The 18,170-nt window shown below is 39.7% G+C and overlaps 2 protein-coding genes across 2 annotated transcripts; one reads left to right on the forward strand and one right to left on the reverse strand.

Moving 5' to 3' along the window:
- Positions 1 to 2,065: 2,065 nt before the first annotated feature.
- Positions 2,066 to 4,683, reverse strand: LOC135110737 (uncharacterized). Its single transcript, XM_064023360.1, has 3 exons — positions 4,638 to 4,683; positions 2,868 to 3,701; positions 2,066 to 2,164 (listed from the first exon to the last, which is right to left on the reverse strand). The coding sequence occupies exons 2-3, from the start codon at positions 3,620 to 3,622 to the stop codon at positions 2,131 to 2,133; spliced, it is 789 nt and encodes a 262-aa protein (XP_063879430.1). The 5' UTR covers positions 3,623 to 3,701; positions 4,638 to 4,683; the 3' UTR covers positions 2,066 to 2,130.
- Positions 4,684 to 12,385: 7,702 nt separating this feature from the next.
- LOC135110096 (uncharacterized) lies at positions 12,386 to 13,840 on the forward strand. The gene has a single exon (XM_064022048.1). It carries the CDS (start codon positions 12,386 to 12,388, stop codon positions 13,838 to 13,840), a length of 1,455 nt encoding a protein of 484 aa, XP_063878118.1.
- The last annotated feature ends 4,330 nt before the right edge of the window (positions 13,841 to 18,170 follow it).

Genomic DNA, 18,170 nt, shown 5'->3' on the forward strand with positions numbered 1-18,170 from the left:
TCAGGACGAGTTGCTTGATCTCAAAAATTATTCTGCTGCCAAAGATCTCTATGAAGAAAAATCTCTGAATGTATTTTGGTACTCAATGCATCAGTCATATCCAAAAGTCAGTGAGATTGCACTTCGACTACTCTTGCCTTTTTCAACTACCTATTTATGTGAGTCTGGTTTCTCCACCTTTCTACAAATCAAGAATAAGAGCTGGAACCGACTGCATGTGGATCCCAACATGAGATGTGCATTGTCAGTGACACAACCTCGGATTCGTCAACTGGATGAAAACAATGTCAGCCTTCCCACTGATGTGTGGTAAAATATGGAAAGGTTAACAACTGAACTTTTTCCTAACGAAATTCAGGTTTGCTTGTGTCCGCTAGTCTTTTGTAGTCTAGTGATGTAAGTTAAGCATATCACAGAAATCTATCAAATACAAGATAATAATGAAAGTCATCAACATTCATTTTTTTTTTTTTTTTTTTTTTTTTTTTGTCCGGGTAGGATTTGGGAGACAAATTAAGGGGAGCCACACGAATGTTGATAATTCATGAAGGGGGAATGGAGAGAAAAAGGTTGAGAACCACTGGACTAGGGCGAGCTTGTGGGCCGAGATGAGTTGACCTGTCTATTCTATTGGCCTTCGTACTGTGCGGTTCACTAAGTGCTCATTAAAGTGCCCGGTTTCACAAAACACAGTCTTTGGTTTCGTCTTTGTCTGTCTGTCCTGTCCTGAGACTGATTACATCACATTATCCATTACTCCGCTCGGCACAGTCACAGACACAGGTGTTTCTGGCTGCCGGGCGTCCTAAGGGCACAGCGCAACAATATATTCAGGACTAACCCGATTGTAAACTATAAAAAAATTGAGACTGGGATTTTTCTTACAATATATTAAAATTTGGCATGAAAAAAAAAAAGTTGGCAACTTTGCCCTAGATGCCCAACGGGGGTAGCGATGGCAGACTCGATCGAATGATTGCATTCAACGGTTTACCACCATTTCTTTTTAATACATATATAGAGTTCTACTGTATTTACACTTGATATGGTTACACAAACTTGAAGAAATCGGTAAACGGGTAATGTAATGAAAAAAGTTGGGAACCACTGTTCTAGTTGAAGTGACACGGGCTTTTTTTTATAGATGTTTTTACTGTTCTAGTGACAGATTAACAAGAATTTTGCTTTGTTAACAGGAGAAACATTCTTGAGAACCCGGCTAATTACCTTTGTGACGTGGTGTGAGAGCAAAACGTTTCTAAATACGGGCCAGTGGCAGGTCAAAGAAAGATGTCTGACTGGCCTCCCTAGCTCGGCTCACCACATCATCGCATTATGCTAAAATACCATAGTACAGTGTAGGATCTTGACATACAACGAATGCTGGCTGAGATATTCTGCACAGGTGTATTTGCAGAGGTGATGAAATAGGGCAGGCTTGAGAGAGCGACACACAGGATCGAGGATGGCCTTGGCTCTTTCACTTCAATGGTCTTCCTTTATTATTATTATTAATTACATATTGATACATTAGTCTTTGATAAAAAAAAAAAAATCAAGGTTCGTTGAATGTTGATGCTAAGAATATTAGGAGTGTAATACGCTTAAATGAAAATAAAAGATCTATAGATCGTAATGCAGGGGAAGAACAAAGGTAAAACACCACATTTTGATAATTTGGTCTTTATTCTAAAAGAAAAAAAAGAAAAAAAAAACAGAGTAAGATAGGAATGTTGTTGATGGTACGAATATTACATGTGGAATAATTCTAAATAAAAAGAAAACATATTAGGTCGTAATGGAGGTGAAAAATAAAACCACACTAATTACATGTTGATAGTTTTAGTTTTTAGTCTAAAATGTTTTTAGTCTAAAAGAAAGCAGAGGAAAAAAGGGATGTTGTTGATAGTACGAATATCAGATGTGGAGTATGCCTAAATAAATAAAAAATAAATAAATAAATAAATAAGATAATAATAATAAAATGTGCAAGTAATGCAGGTGTAAAAATAAAACTTCACACCAAAAATTATATTTTGATAATTCTATCTTTATTTGTGTTCTACAAAAAGCATACATTTGGGGAAATAAATATAGAGTATGGTTTACATAGGGTTGTCGTGAGTGGGATCAGGATAGGCTGAGGCGGGCTGTGTCGCAGGCGCTGGGAATGAAAGGAAAGCTGAGTAGTGACCGGAAGGAATACAGGTCTGTATTAAAAATAAATAAATCAAATTAAATAAAAAATAGATACATGAATATGATGAACAAAGGTATTAAAAAGAAAAAGAGTAGATGCAGTTCGCAGGATATAAATTTTAACCAGGAAATCTAAACATCAAGAAAACACAGCAAGACTTATCAAGATAAGAGTACATAAGAATGTGTAGAAGTTCAGAACAATACAGAATAAAGAACAATAGATTATTGGAATGCGTTACTTTAGGAACGAAAACGATATACAGATATGATAATTTCGTTTTAAATAAATGAGCTTGATTCAATCATGTAATAATACAGAGAGGTAAGAATAAGTACACACACACACACACACACACACACACACACACACACACACACCTCTTAGGTGAGTGTAAGTATGTCTCTTAATTTCCTTCTTTAATTAAGGAAGAAAGAAGGTGAAGGAAATGTTTAGGAGTAAAAAAATATCTGTATTGTTTTTTCCGTATCTTTCTTTTGTGGAAAAATCGTTTATCGCACAATTGTGTATTAGCCATGAATGAGATGGATAGACAGGGAAAGCAATCACCATTAACATTTCCTTCAACTAAACTTTTCAATAACAGTTTTTCCAAGAAAAGATACACGTGGTTATGCGAGACAATGACTGGGCGAGCACTACTGACCTGCCGCAGAGATCGCCGCCCCGCTGCCCTCCTCTTTCCTCGCCGCGGGACACTCCTGGCCAAAACATCGCCTCAGTAGCCATAGGACCCGTAGCGGTAATTGCCGTGGCCGTGGGGTAACCCTTCGTACCCATAGCCGTGGCCTCCACTGCTTCCGCCATTGTAGCCAACATGGCCGCTGTGACCACTGTATCCTCTGTAGCTACTATGGCTACTGTATCCACCATGACCTCTATAATTGCCATTGCTGCTGTAACCACCGTGGCCAGTGTAACCACGATATCCACTGTGGCTACCATGGCCTCTGTAGTTACCAGAGATGACGTTACCATAGTTGACGTGACCACCATGGCCGCTGTGACCATCATAGCCACCATGACCACTGTAACTGTGACCACTGTGGCCTCTGTAGTTACCATAGCCTCCATAGCCACCATGGCCTCTGTGACCATTATAGCTACCATGGCTGCCATAACCACCAAGGCTTCCATAGCCACCATGGCTGCCATAACCATTATAGCTACCATGGCTGCCATAACCACCATGACTTCCATAGCCACCATGGCCGCCATAACCATTATAGCTACCATGGCTGCCATAACCACCATGGCTTCCATAGCCACCGTGGCCGCCGTAACCATATCTCCTATAGCCACCGTGGTGAACGATACCTCTGTTTCCACTACCATGCATGCTGTATCCTCCATGGCCTGCGTGGCCGCCGTGGCCATAGCGAGAGACACCGTGGCCGCCATAGCTGGGCTCCGGATCTGCGTGCGCAGCCATCATCGCCGCCACCGCTACCACCAGCGCCACCCTGAGGGTCGCAACCACCTACGAGAACAACAGTGGCGGTCAGTGCAAGACCTCTTCTGCTCCCTGCTGTGAGGGAGACTGTCCTAGATTAGTAGCGGTTGCAGCAGCAGGATCAGCAGCATTGATGGTACTAGCAGTCTGAGCAATAGAGCAGCAATAGTACTGTATATATCAAGGGAATAAGAGTTTTGCAGATTGGAAATGACTGAATGATTTTGCTATTACCAGCTGATTCCGTCGATACCAGTGAATAATTAAACATAACATATAGTAGTCGCTTGTGAAGAAAAACAATTATTGACAATAATAACGGTGAGTTGTGGTGTCACCCAGCCTCTGCTCACCACGCACCTGGAACCGAGACCGAAGATTATGGACCATATTCTGAAACTCTTTAGCTTGCACCTCCAGTACTTTCAAAAGGCTCTAATTGAAATGATACGGGTTTCTAAGGACGTTTTTATCTTTATAATGACACATTAGCAAGATTTCTACATTATGATCAGGAGAAACAGTCTTGAAAACCCGGCAATAATCTCTATGACTTTTGAAAATACTCATGGCGAGAGAGCAGGAGAAACAGTCTTGAAAACCCGGCAATAATCTCTATGACTTTTGAAAATATTCATGGCGAGAGAGAAAAGGTTTTCAGAATAGATGTTATGGGTCATATTTTGAGACACTTTTGCCAGCACTTCCACTATATTCAAAATTTTAAGGATATTTTTATTTTTTTAGTAATAAATTAACAAGATTTTTACATTACTACAGTAATAAGAAAAACACTAGAGAATCCAGCTAATGATCTCTGAGACCTTTGATAATATCCATAGTGAGAGAGCAAAACATTTCAGGGTGGCAGTGCTTAGATCGTGTCCTGCAGCCTAGCACACGTGACTGTGTAAAGTGACGACCTAAATGAGACGCACTACCACCACCACCACCACCACTCACAGACTTTGTCATCACAGTGAAACAGGAGAAATGTTGGTTACTGCTGCAGGAGGAAGACTTCAGGCCTCTCCAAGCCACACCACACTTATATATCCGTCACCTCACGCACCTCACTTTCTCTCCTCACACGTCACCTTGATCCCTCCAGGCTTGTGTTCTGAATCGTATTACTCTCTAACCACGAATATTTTCAAAGGCCACAGAGATTATTAGCCTGATGCTCAAGACTGTTTCTTCTGTTAATAATGCACAAATCTTGTTAATCTGTCACTAGAACCTTAAGAACACATTAAATTCAATTACAGCCCTATGGATGTAGCGCAGAAGTGTTTTATAATTTTTTTTTCTACTTCACCCACTTTATGTAAGGGGACAGGGCGTTTAAGGTTGATTGACGTTTGTTTCTGTTTTAATCAAAAGGTCTAATTAAATTTTAGATTATTTATTTAAAGCTGGTATTGAAGTACTTTCTCTTTGATTTAGTTTATTGTTCAATTTAATTTCAATTTAGCTGTTGTTAATATATATATAGAATTACAAAATTATCAGCCACCAGTCATGGTTTCTGCTAAATAATTATGACTGCTTTATATGGTAGCGTTTTAGCCAGAGGTCTATAAGAAATTGGAAAAATCCATGACAACCAGATTGAGTTTAGCTTCTAAATAGCAAATACTTTTCAAATTATTTTTCTCTTCTGATTCACAAAAATGTTCTTGAAATTATATTTTTTACCTTGGAGTTGTGGGGCCTTCTATATCAGGAGCAATGATAACTAATCAGTTCATAATAATAAAATTTAAATGAACGTTTTATAACAATTAATTGTTGACTCAGGGGTCTACCTTAATTTTTGGTAGAAAACGTTCTATTTGTGTAGGTGTTACATTGTGTGTATCACTGGTGTTCGGTTACTACCTTATCCAAACCAATATTCCCAAATCTGTTTGCATCGAAAATTTTGTTTTTCCGCTAAATATATATATATATATATATATATATATATATATATATATATATATATATATATATATATATATATATATATATATATATATATATATATATATATATATATATATATATATATATATATATATATATATATATATATATATATATATTATTATTATTATTATTATTATTATTATTATTATTATTATTATTATTATTATTACGGCCCTCGTACCCGCCTCGCCTACCACTGATCTCTCCAACTAACCATCGGCTTCGAATACCGTCTCGACTACACCGTGGCGGTATCATAAGGACTTAGCTTTGGAAACACTTCCCGACTCACGTCTCGATCGAACTAACCGAGCTGACGACTGATTTCCACCTCCACATCTCGTCAGTCTCACTCGCTTCTCGCAGTTGGACCATCCTCCCTTCAGCTGCCTGGATTTGGGAACTTCGACGTAAGTTAGAAGAAGACGTAACGAACACGATCACACGTTTGCTATCAGGGCTCTGTCTCTAATTTCCAACAGCTGACATGTGGGGTTCCCCGGGGGACCAAGATGGGTCCTCTATGCTTCCTCCTCCTCATTAACGACGCCCTCACTGACACACCCCATCGTTGGAAGTATGTGGACGACTGCACCGTGGGCGTCCAAGTTTCCACCAAGAACCCGGACTACTCGCCACTGCAAGCAATTCTGGAGCGACTGCAGACGTGGACGGAGGAGAGCAGGATGACCATCAACCACAACAAAACTGTGGTGATGCATTTCTGTACCTCCTCTGTACCAGTGACCCCTCCCCAACTCACAGTGGGCCCTCACTCCCTCCAGGTGGTCCGATGTGCCAAGCTTCTCAGAGTCACTGTGGACGACCAGCTGACCTAGAAGCAGCATGTCGCCAGCACCATAAGATCAGCTACCTACAGGTTGTACATGCTCAGGTCGCTGGGGACGCCGACAGATGAGTTAAGGGGGGTGTACCTCACCTTCATCCTCCCCAAAACTCATGTATGCCTCCCCAGCGTGGTCCTCCTCCTTCACACACACTCAACAGCTACAGCTAGAGAGTGTGCAGAAAAGGGCGTGCAGGGTCATCCTTGGCCCTGCCTACACCACCTATGAAGAAGCCCTGACCACCCTGAGTCTGTCCAGACTATTCACCAGGCACCGAGAGGCTCTGGAGAAGTTTGGAAGGGGACTACTGCATCATCCAGGTCTCAGACACATGCTACCGTCTGACGCTCCTTGCCCGGTCCGTGCCACCAGACACCACAAAATAACGCCCCTAAAGGCGCCGCGCACGGACCAGTACAGACTCAACGCGATTCCCACCATGGTGCGAGCCGTAAATCAATAGTCCCTTCTAGATTAGACATACCTTTAGGATTAATGTTAAGTATTTCCCCACCCCCTCTGTACATTTTCAGTTTGTTAACTGCCTAAATATTAAACCGTTTATTATAATTATTATTACTCTTCATTACGTACACGTCTGAGGTACTTGTATTTGTGTTATATTTTGGGAATATATTTGTTTTCCTTTGCTGTTTATTATTTCGTATATGTTACATTCACTTTGTTGCTTATTAACTTGTATAATTATGTCTGGAGGAGGCAATAGGCACCTGCCGAAACGATAATTACTCTCAGTGAGGTCTAAAGTACTGGATCAGGGGGTGCTGTGAACTTATCATTAAAACCAGTTATGACCTCACTGAACGTTTCCCTTTGTGTCTCACAACACAAGGGGGCAGTCACAGCCTGCCCTCTAAAGACAACTCTCTTCCTCCACACAAAATTACAAGCACATAATAACACACACACCCTTCACTTAAAATTTCAAAATTATCATGGAGACTCCTATACCAGCCTCGGGAGCCCCATCTGGGGAGGGGACCACAAATGTCCCCAGGTCGGATTGCTCTTCTGATAACGATTCTAAGTGTCTTGACACCCCCCCTCAGCTTTTTTCTTCATTAACTTCTGCAACATTCACGGTCTAAAATCTAATTTTCAATCTGTAGAACATCACCTCTCCTCTTCTAAACCTCATTTTCTTTTCCTCACTGAAACTCGGGTGTCTGAGGCAATTGACAGTAGCCCCTTTCCTGTTCCCACCTACTTTCTCTATCCTCATTTTCAATCCAAATTTGGATGTTTCGTTTATGTGCGCAACGACTTAACCTTCTCTCGTGCCCACGCTCTTGAATCTTCCGAGTTTTCCATCATCTGGCTATGAGAACAGAGTCACTCTCAGATTAAATTTATCTGTGCTGTATACCTCTCACCTAACTCCTCTGACTATAAGAAATTCTTTGACTACTGAACTTCTCTTTCCTTTTTGTAACAATCTCCATTCTTGGAGATTTCAATGTTCACCACCAGCTTTGGCTTTTCTTTCCCTTCACTGACCATCCTGGTGAACTAGCCTTCAACTTTGCTATCCTCCACGATCTAGAGCAATTGGTGCAACACCTTACTCGTATTCCTGACTGTCTTGGAGATACGCCAAACTTTCTTGATCTTTTCCTGACCTTTAATCCTTCTGCTTATGTTGTCACCCTCTCTTCTCCGTTGGGCTCCTCCGATCACAATCTCATATCTGTATCTTGCCCTATCGCTCCAATCCCTCCTCAGGATCCCCCTAACCTAAGCGAAGGTGTCTCTGGCGTTTTGCCTCTGCTATTTGGGGGGGACCTGAGGAGGTATTTTGCTGATTTTCCTTGGAATGATTACTGCTTCCGTGTCAGTGACCCGTATTTGAGTGTCGAGCGCATAACGGAGGTGATAATGTCTGGCATGGAGGCGTACACTCCTCACTCTTTTTCTCGACCTAAACCTTCCAAACCTTCAAAAGTTCTGACGTTCTATTGCTGCTGTGGTAGACAGTCACTGTTCTTCTCCTAAATCTATTAACAGTGGTGTTCCTCAGGGTTCTGTCCTGTCACACATTCTCTTCTTATTATTCATCAATGACCCTCTAAAACAAACTTCTTGTCCTATCCACTCATACGTTGATGATACCACCCTGCACTTTTCCGCGTCTTTTCATAGACGTCCAACCCTTCAGGGAGTAAACATTTCACGCAGGGAAGCCACAGAACCCCTGACTTATGATCTTTCTAAAAATTTCTGATTGGGGCATAGCAAACTTGGTATTGTTCAGTGCCTCAAAAACTCAATTCCTCCATCTGTCAACTCGACACAACCTTCCAAAAACTATCCCCTCTTCATCAATGACACACAACTGTCCCCCTCTTCTACACTGAACATCCTCGGTCTGTCCTTTACTTATAATCTGAACTGAAAACTTCATATCTTATCTCTAGCGTACAGCTTCTATGAAGTTAGGTGTTCTGAGACGTCTCCCCCAGTTTTTCTAACCCCCCCAGCTGCTAACTCTGTACAAGGGCCTTATCTGTCCATGTATGGAGTACGCTTCACATGTCTGGAGGGCGGTTCCACTCATACCGCTCTTCTAGACAGGGTGGAATCTAAAGCTTTTCGTCTCATCAACTCCTCTCCTCTAACTGACTGTCTTCAGCCTCTCTCTCATCGCCGCAATGTTGCATCTCTAGCTGTCTTCTACCGCTATTTTCATGCTAACTGCTCTTCTGATCTTGCTAACTGCATGCCTCCCCTCCTCTCGCGGCCTCGTTCCACAAGACTTTCTTCTTTCTTTCACCCCTGTTAAATCTGAAATAACCTCAATAGTCTTAATTTTATGAGTGTTGTTCTAGTTTCTTAAGTCTCCCTCAAAATGGACGGCCAAGCTCTCGTTTTCGTTTACTGTCACATAATCACGTTCCTATAATGTGCCAGTATTTCTTGCTGCTGTGTTTCTAGTCCTAAATAAGGGGCTTTAGCCAAGGAAAAGAACTTTAGTAATTTATGTTCATAAGTATTACATTTACTAAGTATAAGTTTATAAGTCAAAACTCTTTGTGTGATAGTTTTTGTAGTTTTGTAAGAATGTACTGAGAAAGGAAGAATTAGAGCTGTTGACAAACATGATGGCGTCTCACTTAGCCCTAAAATCTTCTCCTATTTCCGAGTTCTGCACGATGGAGAAATAGACATTCTTCATTTTGGTGCCCAGACCCGGGAAAGCAAGTACCTAAGTTCAAGATTTAGACAAGTTTGTGCAGTGACAACGAAATGGAGAAGCTTAAGAAGAAGAGAACGGCGTGTAGGGGCTGGGTGACAAGAACCTCACAAGCTCTCTCAGAGGTGCTAGCTCAGCCCACTCCCACCCTTAGTGAAATGGAGTACGCCATTCAAGAGTTTGACAAAGGACTAACCAAGTTAGATGAAGTACAAGAAGAACTAGAAGGTGAAGTCGAAGCTGAAGAACTGGACCAAGAATTAGATGAAGCTCACGCCTTCAGACAAGAAAGTATGAAACCTAGACTTCTAGCTGAGGACAAGATAAGAAAGTTAGCAGCAGCAGCACCAGGTGGGTCTCCAGTTCCAAGTAGTGTAAGTGGATCTCAAGACTCAGAAGCTGTGAATGTGAAGTTACCCAAATTGGAGCTGCCAAAGTTCAGCGGTGAAATCACACAATGGCAGTCCTTTTGGGACCAATTCAACTCCCACATTAATGCTACTAACCTTCCAGTAATTAGTAAGTTTACCTATTTGTTGTCTTACTGGAGGGGGATGCCAAGAGTGTGGTCAAGGGGTTGGCACATAACAGTGAGAATTATCAAGTTGCCTGTGACTTACTGAAAGACCGCTATGGGAAGCCAGAAATAATTATTTTTGCACACGTCCAGGCCTTGCTTTGTGGTCATGTCAACCTTAATCAAAATGGAACAAAGAGTGTTGCTCAACTATGGAAGTTGCACGATGAAATCCTAACACACATTCGTAGTTTAGAAGCTTTAGGTGTCAGTGGGAAGCAGTGTGAAGTGTTTCTCACCCCTATTATCCTGTCTCGTCTACCCAATGAACTGAGGCTAGAATGGGCCAGGGATGGGGATGGACACGAAAGTGATTTGGAGTGGCTGTTACAATTCCTTCACAAAGAAATATCAAGATTGGAAAGATCTGAAGCCTTTAAGGGTAAGAAAAGCATTAGTGACGAAAGGAAAGAAAGTAAAGGTTCTAAGGAAAAGGTATACTCAGCTGCAGCCCTCCATGCTTCTTCAAAACAAGAAAGCTCTCTCTGCTCTTTTTGTAGTAAAAGGCATAAGTCGGAGAATTGTTTTGCTGTGTTAAAGTTAGATGGTAAGGAGCGAGGTGAGAAGATAAAAGGTTTGGGTCTCTGTTTCAAGTGCTTAAACAGTGGACATATGTCAAGAGAATGTAAGTCCCACATAAAGTGTACAAAATGTAATGGTACTCACAATGTACTTATGTGTGGCGTAAAGTTAGAACCAAGTTTAAAGGGAAGAATATAAAGAAAGTAAAAGTAGTGACACTAGTGCCAAACCTGAGAATGTAGTACTTCTGTCTGGACAGGGTAGTAACTGCACTATTTTACAGACCGCAAAGGTCCAAGTAAGCACAGGAGATGGTAATGTTGTAGTAGCTAAGGTTATGTTTGATAATGGTGCAGATAGAACCTATGTCAGCAGTAGTTTTGTGAAAAAGTGTAAGCCACAATGGGTCACTAGTACACCTATACTGTACTCTAGTTTTGGAGGTCACAGTGCTGGAAAGAATGAACATAGAAATGTTTATAGTTTAAAGTTATGGAATTCTGAAAGGAAAGTTGTACCCATTATTGCAGCTGAAATACCTAAAATATGTCAGCCTTTAGTGAGACCTGTTGTACCCAATGCAGTGCTTAATTCATTTTCTCATGTTGCATTAGCAGATGATTATCAGCAGGACTCTCCTCTTGAAGTTGATATCTTGATTGGATTAGACTTCTATTGGACATTGATTTCACCTACAGATGCCATTCAACTGAATAGTGTTGTAGCCATGAAGTCTGTCTTTGGGTATGTACTATCTGGTAAGATATCTGAGTGTGCTCCCACACCCTCTGAGTACTCTGCTCCACAACTGTTATGTATTTCCAGTGTTTCAGATGCTGATTTAAGAAGATTTTGGGATCTGGAAACTGTAGGGATTAAGCCTAAGGAAGTTGTAGAAAGTTACAGTGATGCCAGAGTACACAGAGAATTTGAGAGTACAGTGCAGTTTGTGGATGGCCGATATGAGGTCACTCTACCATGGAAAGATGAATTTGCTAAAGATAGGCTTATGAACAATGAAGGTTTAGTCAGAAAGAGGTTAAGTAAGTTAATGGTTAAGTTGGATAAGGACAAAGAACTAAAGAAAGAGTATCAAAAGGTGTTTGGTAGTTATGAGTCTGATCTCATAATAGAAGAAGTACCAAGTGAAGAAGTATCAGGTGTGAGTCCCGTGTACTACATGCCACACCGTCCAGTAGTGAAGTTGAGCAGTACAAGTACTAAAGTAAGACCAGTTTTTGATGCCTCTGCCACTGGTTACAATGGTGTGTCATTGAATGACTGTTTGCTGTCTGGCCCATCGCTCAACCTGGACTTGGTTGAGGTACTCATCCGCTTCCGTCGTTGGCCCTTTGCCATAACAGCAGACATAACTAAAGCATTTTTGCAAGTAAGTGTTCAAAAGAATGACAGAGATGTTCATAGATTTTTGTTACCAAGAGAGGATGGTACGGTGTGGCACATGTGATTCATACGTGTACCCTTTGGTAACACAGCTAGTCCCTTTCTGTTAAATGCTACTATAAAACATCATTTGGACAAGTATCCAGAAACAAGTGTAATACAAGAACTGAAGTCTAACATGTACACAGATAATTGGTTAAGTGGTGCAGATTCAGTTGTAGAGGCATCTGAAAAATTCTGTAAAGCACGTAGTAATTTAGCTGATGCTAGTATGGATCTTACAAAGCTTGTGTCAAATAGTCTCTTGATTACATCCAAGTCCCATGACCAGTTCCTTGTAAGTGGAGATGAACCTAATACTGTGTTAGGGCTGAAGTGGTGTAATTCACAGGATACATTCTCTTTTGTTGCCATTAACCCAGACACCAGTGTTGAAATAGCCTCTACAAAGCGGAGCATACTTAGTGTTATTGCCAAAATCTTTGACCCTTTAGGATTAATTAGCCCCTTTGTCATGTACGGCAAAATTCTCTTTCAAGAACTCTGGAAACTAAATGTAAGTTGGGATGAAGAGATGCCTTCAGATTTGAAGTCAAAGTTTCAGAAATGGCTTCTTAGTAGTCAATGCCTCAAATCATTTCATGTAAATAGATGCTATTTTCCAGAGCTATCTTGGGGGGAGCTATGCAATGTAAAGCTACATGGGTTTGGTGATGCATCAGAGAAGGGCTATGGAGCATGTGTATACTTGCGAGTAACCTTAGAGGACAATTCATCTAAGGTATCGTTAGTAGCTTCCAAGTCAAGAGTCGCTCCCATAAAGACTGTTACCTTGCCAAGATTAGAGCTAATGGGAGCTCTTTTGTGTTCAAGACTGGTGGACTTTGTTAAGACTTCCCTTAAGTTAGATAGTAACACTCAAGTTGTGTGTTGGACAGATTCCACTATTGCCCTGTCATGGATACAAGGAGAAACTAGTAAGAAAGATGTATTTGTGTCTAATAGAGTAAGGGATATCTTAGAGTTAACACCTAAAAATTGCTGGCAACATTGCAGAAGCAAAGACAATCTAGCTGATTTGATAACATGTGGTTTGTTAGCAGACAAGCTTGTGGATAATTCTATGTGGCTGTTTGGGCCTAGTATGCTAACAAACACCCCTTGTCATCATAAGGAAGGTAGTACCTTAGTCAGTGATACGAAGGAAACGAGTACCAAAGGTACTGTCTGTCTCAGTGTTCAAGGAGAACCAGAATCTCCTTTCATAGACTTAAACAAGTACAGTGATCTGAGTAAGGCTCTAAGGGTTACAGCTTATGTTTTAAGGTTTATTAACAACTGTAGAAATGTGAAGAATAAGTTGAAAGGCTCCATCACTACTGAAGAGATTGATTTGGCTAAATTGAAGATGATTTATCTCATCCAACGAGAAGAACTCTCTGATGAAATAAAGACCCTCATGAATAAACCTATTCCTCAAGTGTCTAAGTTAAGCAAATTGGACCCATTCATAGACGATAAGGGACTGTTAAGAATCAAAGGCCGTCTTAAGTTTTCAGACTTAGATTATGACACTAAACATCCTGTTATAATACCCAAGGGTCCTCTTGCCAAGCTTTTGATAAGATTTTAACATAAATTTCTGAAGCATGCAGGTGTTGACACTGTCATTTCATCTCTAAGAACCAACTTTTGGATCATAGGAGTGAGAAGACTAGCTAAGACAGTAGTGATGGAGTGTTTAAGCTGCCGTTGTCTTGATTCTAGACCATGCAGCCAACCTGTGGCTCCATTACCTAAGGAAAGAGTGACATCTGCTCCACCTTTCAGTGTCACTGGACTAGATTTTGCTGGCCCTTTGTTTTGTGCTGATTATCCTAGTAACAAGTTTTATGTTCTCTTGTTCACTTGTGGTGTTACAAGAGCCATTCATCTAGAACTCACAGAGTCACTATCCTTGTCTGACTGCCTCTTAGCTATAAGAAGATTTGTTGCTAGGAGAGGCTTACCTAGTATCATGTACTCAGATAATGCAAAGACTTTCATAGCTGCTCAAACTGAAGTACAGAAGGTATATGGTCATCTAGCCCCCAAATGGAAATTTATAGTCCCTCAGTCTCCTTGGTGGGGTGGCTGATGGGAAAGACTCATTAGGTCAGTTAAACTTGCCTTAAGAAAGACTCTGAACCAAAATTATGCAAGTAAGACTGAATTAGAAACCATACTAGTAGAAATAGAGTCATCCATCAATTCAAGACCCTTGACCTATGTGAGTGACGATCCTGACTCCTCTCAGTATCTTACCCTCTCACATTTCCTCCTGGGTAGGGTGCCTCACAGTAAACCCTCACAGGATTTAGAACCACGTATAGTAACTTCCAAGGATTTGACTGAGAGGGAATGTGTGAAGAATCAGAGGCTAGAACATTTTTGGAAGGTCTGGAGTAATAATTATATAACCAATTTACCTCAAGTTGTCAAAGGATTCACTCATAATTGTAGTTTGTCTAAGGGTGATCTTGTGTTGATCAAGGAGGACAACATTCCAAGACTGAAATGGCCTCTTGGAGTTATAACTGATGTTTTTCATGGTAAAGATGGACTCGTAAGAAGTGTAAGGTTAAAAACAAGTAAGGGAGAGATTACTAGGCCTATCCAACGGTTGTATAACTTAGAAGTAACTAGATCTGATGACATTGATCTCTCTTGTAGGCCTATGATCTATAATAACCCTGATGTTAATGGAAATTCATGTGATGAGGACACCAGTTTGTTTGTGGATACTGTTAGTGATGATAATGTGATTTCTAAGACTAGATCTGGTAGAATAATCAAGGTTCCTGCTAAGTTAGACTTATAAGATGATGAAGTGAAGATTGTAATATGTGTCATTAAGTTTAAGTTCAAGGATTTTTGTAAGATTTACATATATATTCTTAAGATAGGTGGCTTTAACGCCCCCTATGGGGGGAGGATGTTAAATCTGAAATAACCTCAATAGTCTTAATTTTATGAGTGTTGTTCTAGTTTCTTAAGTCTCCCTCAAAATGGACGGCCAAGCTCTCGTTTTCGTTTACTGTCACATAGTTACGTTCCTATAATGTGCCAGTATTTCTTGCTGCTGTGTTTCTAGTCCTAAATAAGGGGCTTTAGCCAAGGAAAAGAACTTTAGTAATTTATGTTCATAAGTATTACATTTACTAAGTATAAGTTTATAAGTCAAAACTCATTGTGTGATAGTTTTTGTAGTTTTGTAAGAATGTACTGAGAAAGGAAGAATTAGAGCTGTTGACAAACATGATGGCGTCTCACTTAGCCCTAGAATCTTCTCCTATTTCCGAGTTCTGCACGATGGAGAAATAGACATTCTTCAACCCCTATTCTGTCCACCTCTCTAATGCAAGAGTTAACCAGTATTTTCAGTCATTCATCCCTTTCTCTGGTAAACTCTGGAACTCCCTGCCTGCTTCTGTATTTCCACCTTCCTATGACCTGAATTTCTTCAAGAGGGAGGTTTTAAGACACTCATCCTTCAATTTTTGTCTACCGCTTTGGATCATTTTATGGTATTGGCATCTCAGTGGGCATTTTTTTTTATTGCATTTTTGTTGCCCTTGGCCAGTGTCCCTCCTACATAAGGAAAAGAAAAAAAAAAAAATATATATATATATATATATATATATATATATATATATATATATATATATATATATATATATATATATATATATATATATATATCGTGCTGAATAGTGATAATAGGCAACTAATGTTAATGGTTTACTCAGAAACGTTAATGTTTTAAGAAACTTATCCTAGAATTTGGTCATTCTTTTAGGCTTTCTTTAAGGACAGTCACCTCAGTTTATCTTTTTCTTTCTTCATTCTTGTTGCCCTTGGCTAGTGTCTCTCTTACATAAAAAGAAAAGAAAAAAAATCCTGCCCAGAAACTAGTCACCTTGGGACTTACTTTCAAAGGACAAGAACAAGAGATGAAAGATGAAAGAATGAAGAATATGCGACGACAATAAAAAGAAAAAAAATAAAAATAAAAAAAATAAAAAAAGAAAAAGAAAAAAAAAAGGAAGGAGGATATAAACATGAAAATAATGACCAAGATCACAAGAAGCTATCACAACCTGATAGATAAGAGACAAGAACAGATGAAATGTTTTCCTTCAGGAGAATATAAACATGAAAATAATGACCAAGATCACAAGAAGCTATCACAACCTGATAGATAAGAGACAAGAACAGATGAAATGTTTTCCTTCAGGAGAATATAAACATAAAAATAATGACCAAGATCACAAGAAGCTATTACAATCTGATAGATAAGAGACAAGAACAGATAAAATGTTTTCCTTCAGTCCAAAGTAAATGTTAAAGGAAAGAGGATCGGGTACGTGTGAGATGCGTTTTTGCCCTTGAATATTGAGTGCGTGAACTCGTGCGAGTGGGGAATATGATGCTGAAATGTTTTAAGATGTTTGGATGTAAATTACTTGTAGAAATAAGAATCTAATATAGTACAACTTTTGTCACCATGGAAAGGATGTTGTGTGTAATCGTTTGTGACTGGATAAGTTATAAATACAAATACTACTACTTAAAGTTTATAAAATTCAGCGTTTCTTTCAACCCACAGATACCACATAGAGACACAAAAAGATCTGCAATCATAGAAGTGTGAAAACCATCAAAAGGTTTTAAATTGTAAACATAAAGACAATGGAAAGTATGTGGAATTTTCAAGACAATGTCAAGGTGATTGTGAATAGACAAGCCTTTAGATGGTGCACAAAGTTGAGGTTGATGTTCCAGATGTGGTAGTGTGTTTACCACAATATATACGTGCTTCCTTGAATGCACCACTTTTCTCATTTGGCTAAGAAAGCATACAAACCACTAGCGATTTGCATGTCACTTTATATAGAATTAAAATTGTAAAATCTTAAAGACATGTCAGTGTCATGTACAGTTCAGGCACAGTCAGCTTTCTTCACAATTAAAATTTCTCCATCTTCTTAATGATGTAACTATGTAGTCAGTGACATGAACAAGATTTACCAGGTAACATTGTCATGGGCTATTTACTATTTGAAACCAACGTCACACCTACTGACTCTGATTTTTGTCTTTGTGGTTACTAGTTCAGAGTCTCGAGTGGGTGACAAGTTCGAAGTCTCGTGTGGGTGACAAATCCCTACAAGCCTGGTCTGAACTGGACCGTCACCAACAACAACAATTACTGACCTCGCGCACTGGAAATTATCATTCTTTCTATTTCCTTTTGGCAGCAATTGACGAATTACTTCCTATTATTTCTTACTCTTAGCAATAAAGTATTTCAAATTTTCTTTCGTTTTTTTTCTTTTCTGTTTTTTTTTTTTTTTTTTTTCTGGAAGCAATTTACTGACTATTTTTTTATGTATTTGTTTAGCTGCAGCATTCAACTTTTATGTGACTTGCTTAGTGCACCGTAAGCTCTCTCACGTAAATTTACACACAAACAACAACTTCCATTATAATAAATTAGGTCAGAGAGAATTTATCACGGGAGAAAATATTCTGCGCAATACTATCGTCGCAGAATCTTGGAATGAAAAATGTAGCTTTTGAGGGTAGAATTTGGGCCCGTATTCTAAAACGTCATGCTCTCTCACACCACGACTATTTTCAGTGGTTACAGAGATGATTAGCCGGATCCTCAAGATTATTTCTACGGCTAATAACGTACATATTTTGTTAATTTGTCACTACAACCTTAAAAAAAAACACCCATAAAACCCGTGTAATTTCAATTAAAGTCTTTTGAATGTACTGTTAGGTGATAAAGCTTTGCTTTCTCACCAAGACTGTTTTCATAGCCCACAGAGATGATTAGCCGTGTTCTCAAGAGCGTTTCTCCTGTTGATAAATTACAAATTTTGTTGATCTGTCACTGCAACCACAAACACCCT

The sequence above is a fragment of the Scylla paramamosain genome, chromosome 20 (assembly GCF_035594125.1).
Source record: "Scylla paramamosain isolate STU-SP2022 chromosome 20, ASM3559412v1, whole genome shotgun sequence".
NCBI lineage: Eukaryota > Metazoa > Arthropoda > Malacostraca > Decapoda > Portunidae > Scylla > Scylla paramamosain.

Coding starts and splice junctions, on each gene's coding strand:
- LOC135110737 (XM_064023360.1), bottom strand. CDS start 3,622: ATGGCGGCCACGGTGTCTCTCGCTATGGCCACGGCGGCCACGCAGGCC. Junction 2,165..2,867: donor GGCGGCGATCTCTGCGGCAG/GTCAGTAGTGCT, acceptor TTTCATTCCCAG/CGCCTGCGACACAGCCCGCC.
- LOC135110096 (XM_064022048.1), top strand. CDS start 12,386: ATGTACACAGATAATTGGTTAAGTGGTGCAGATTCAGTTGTAGAGGCA.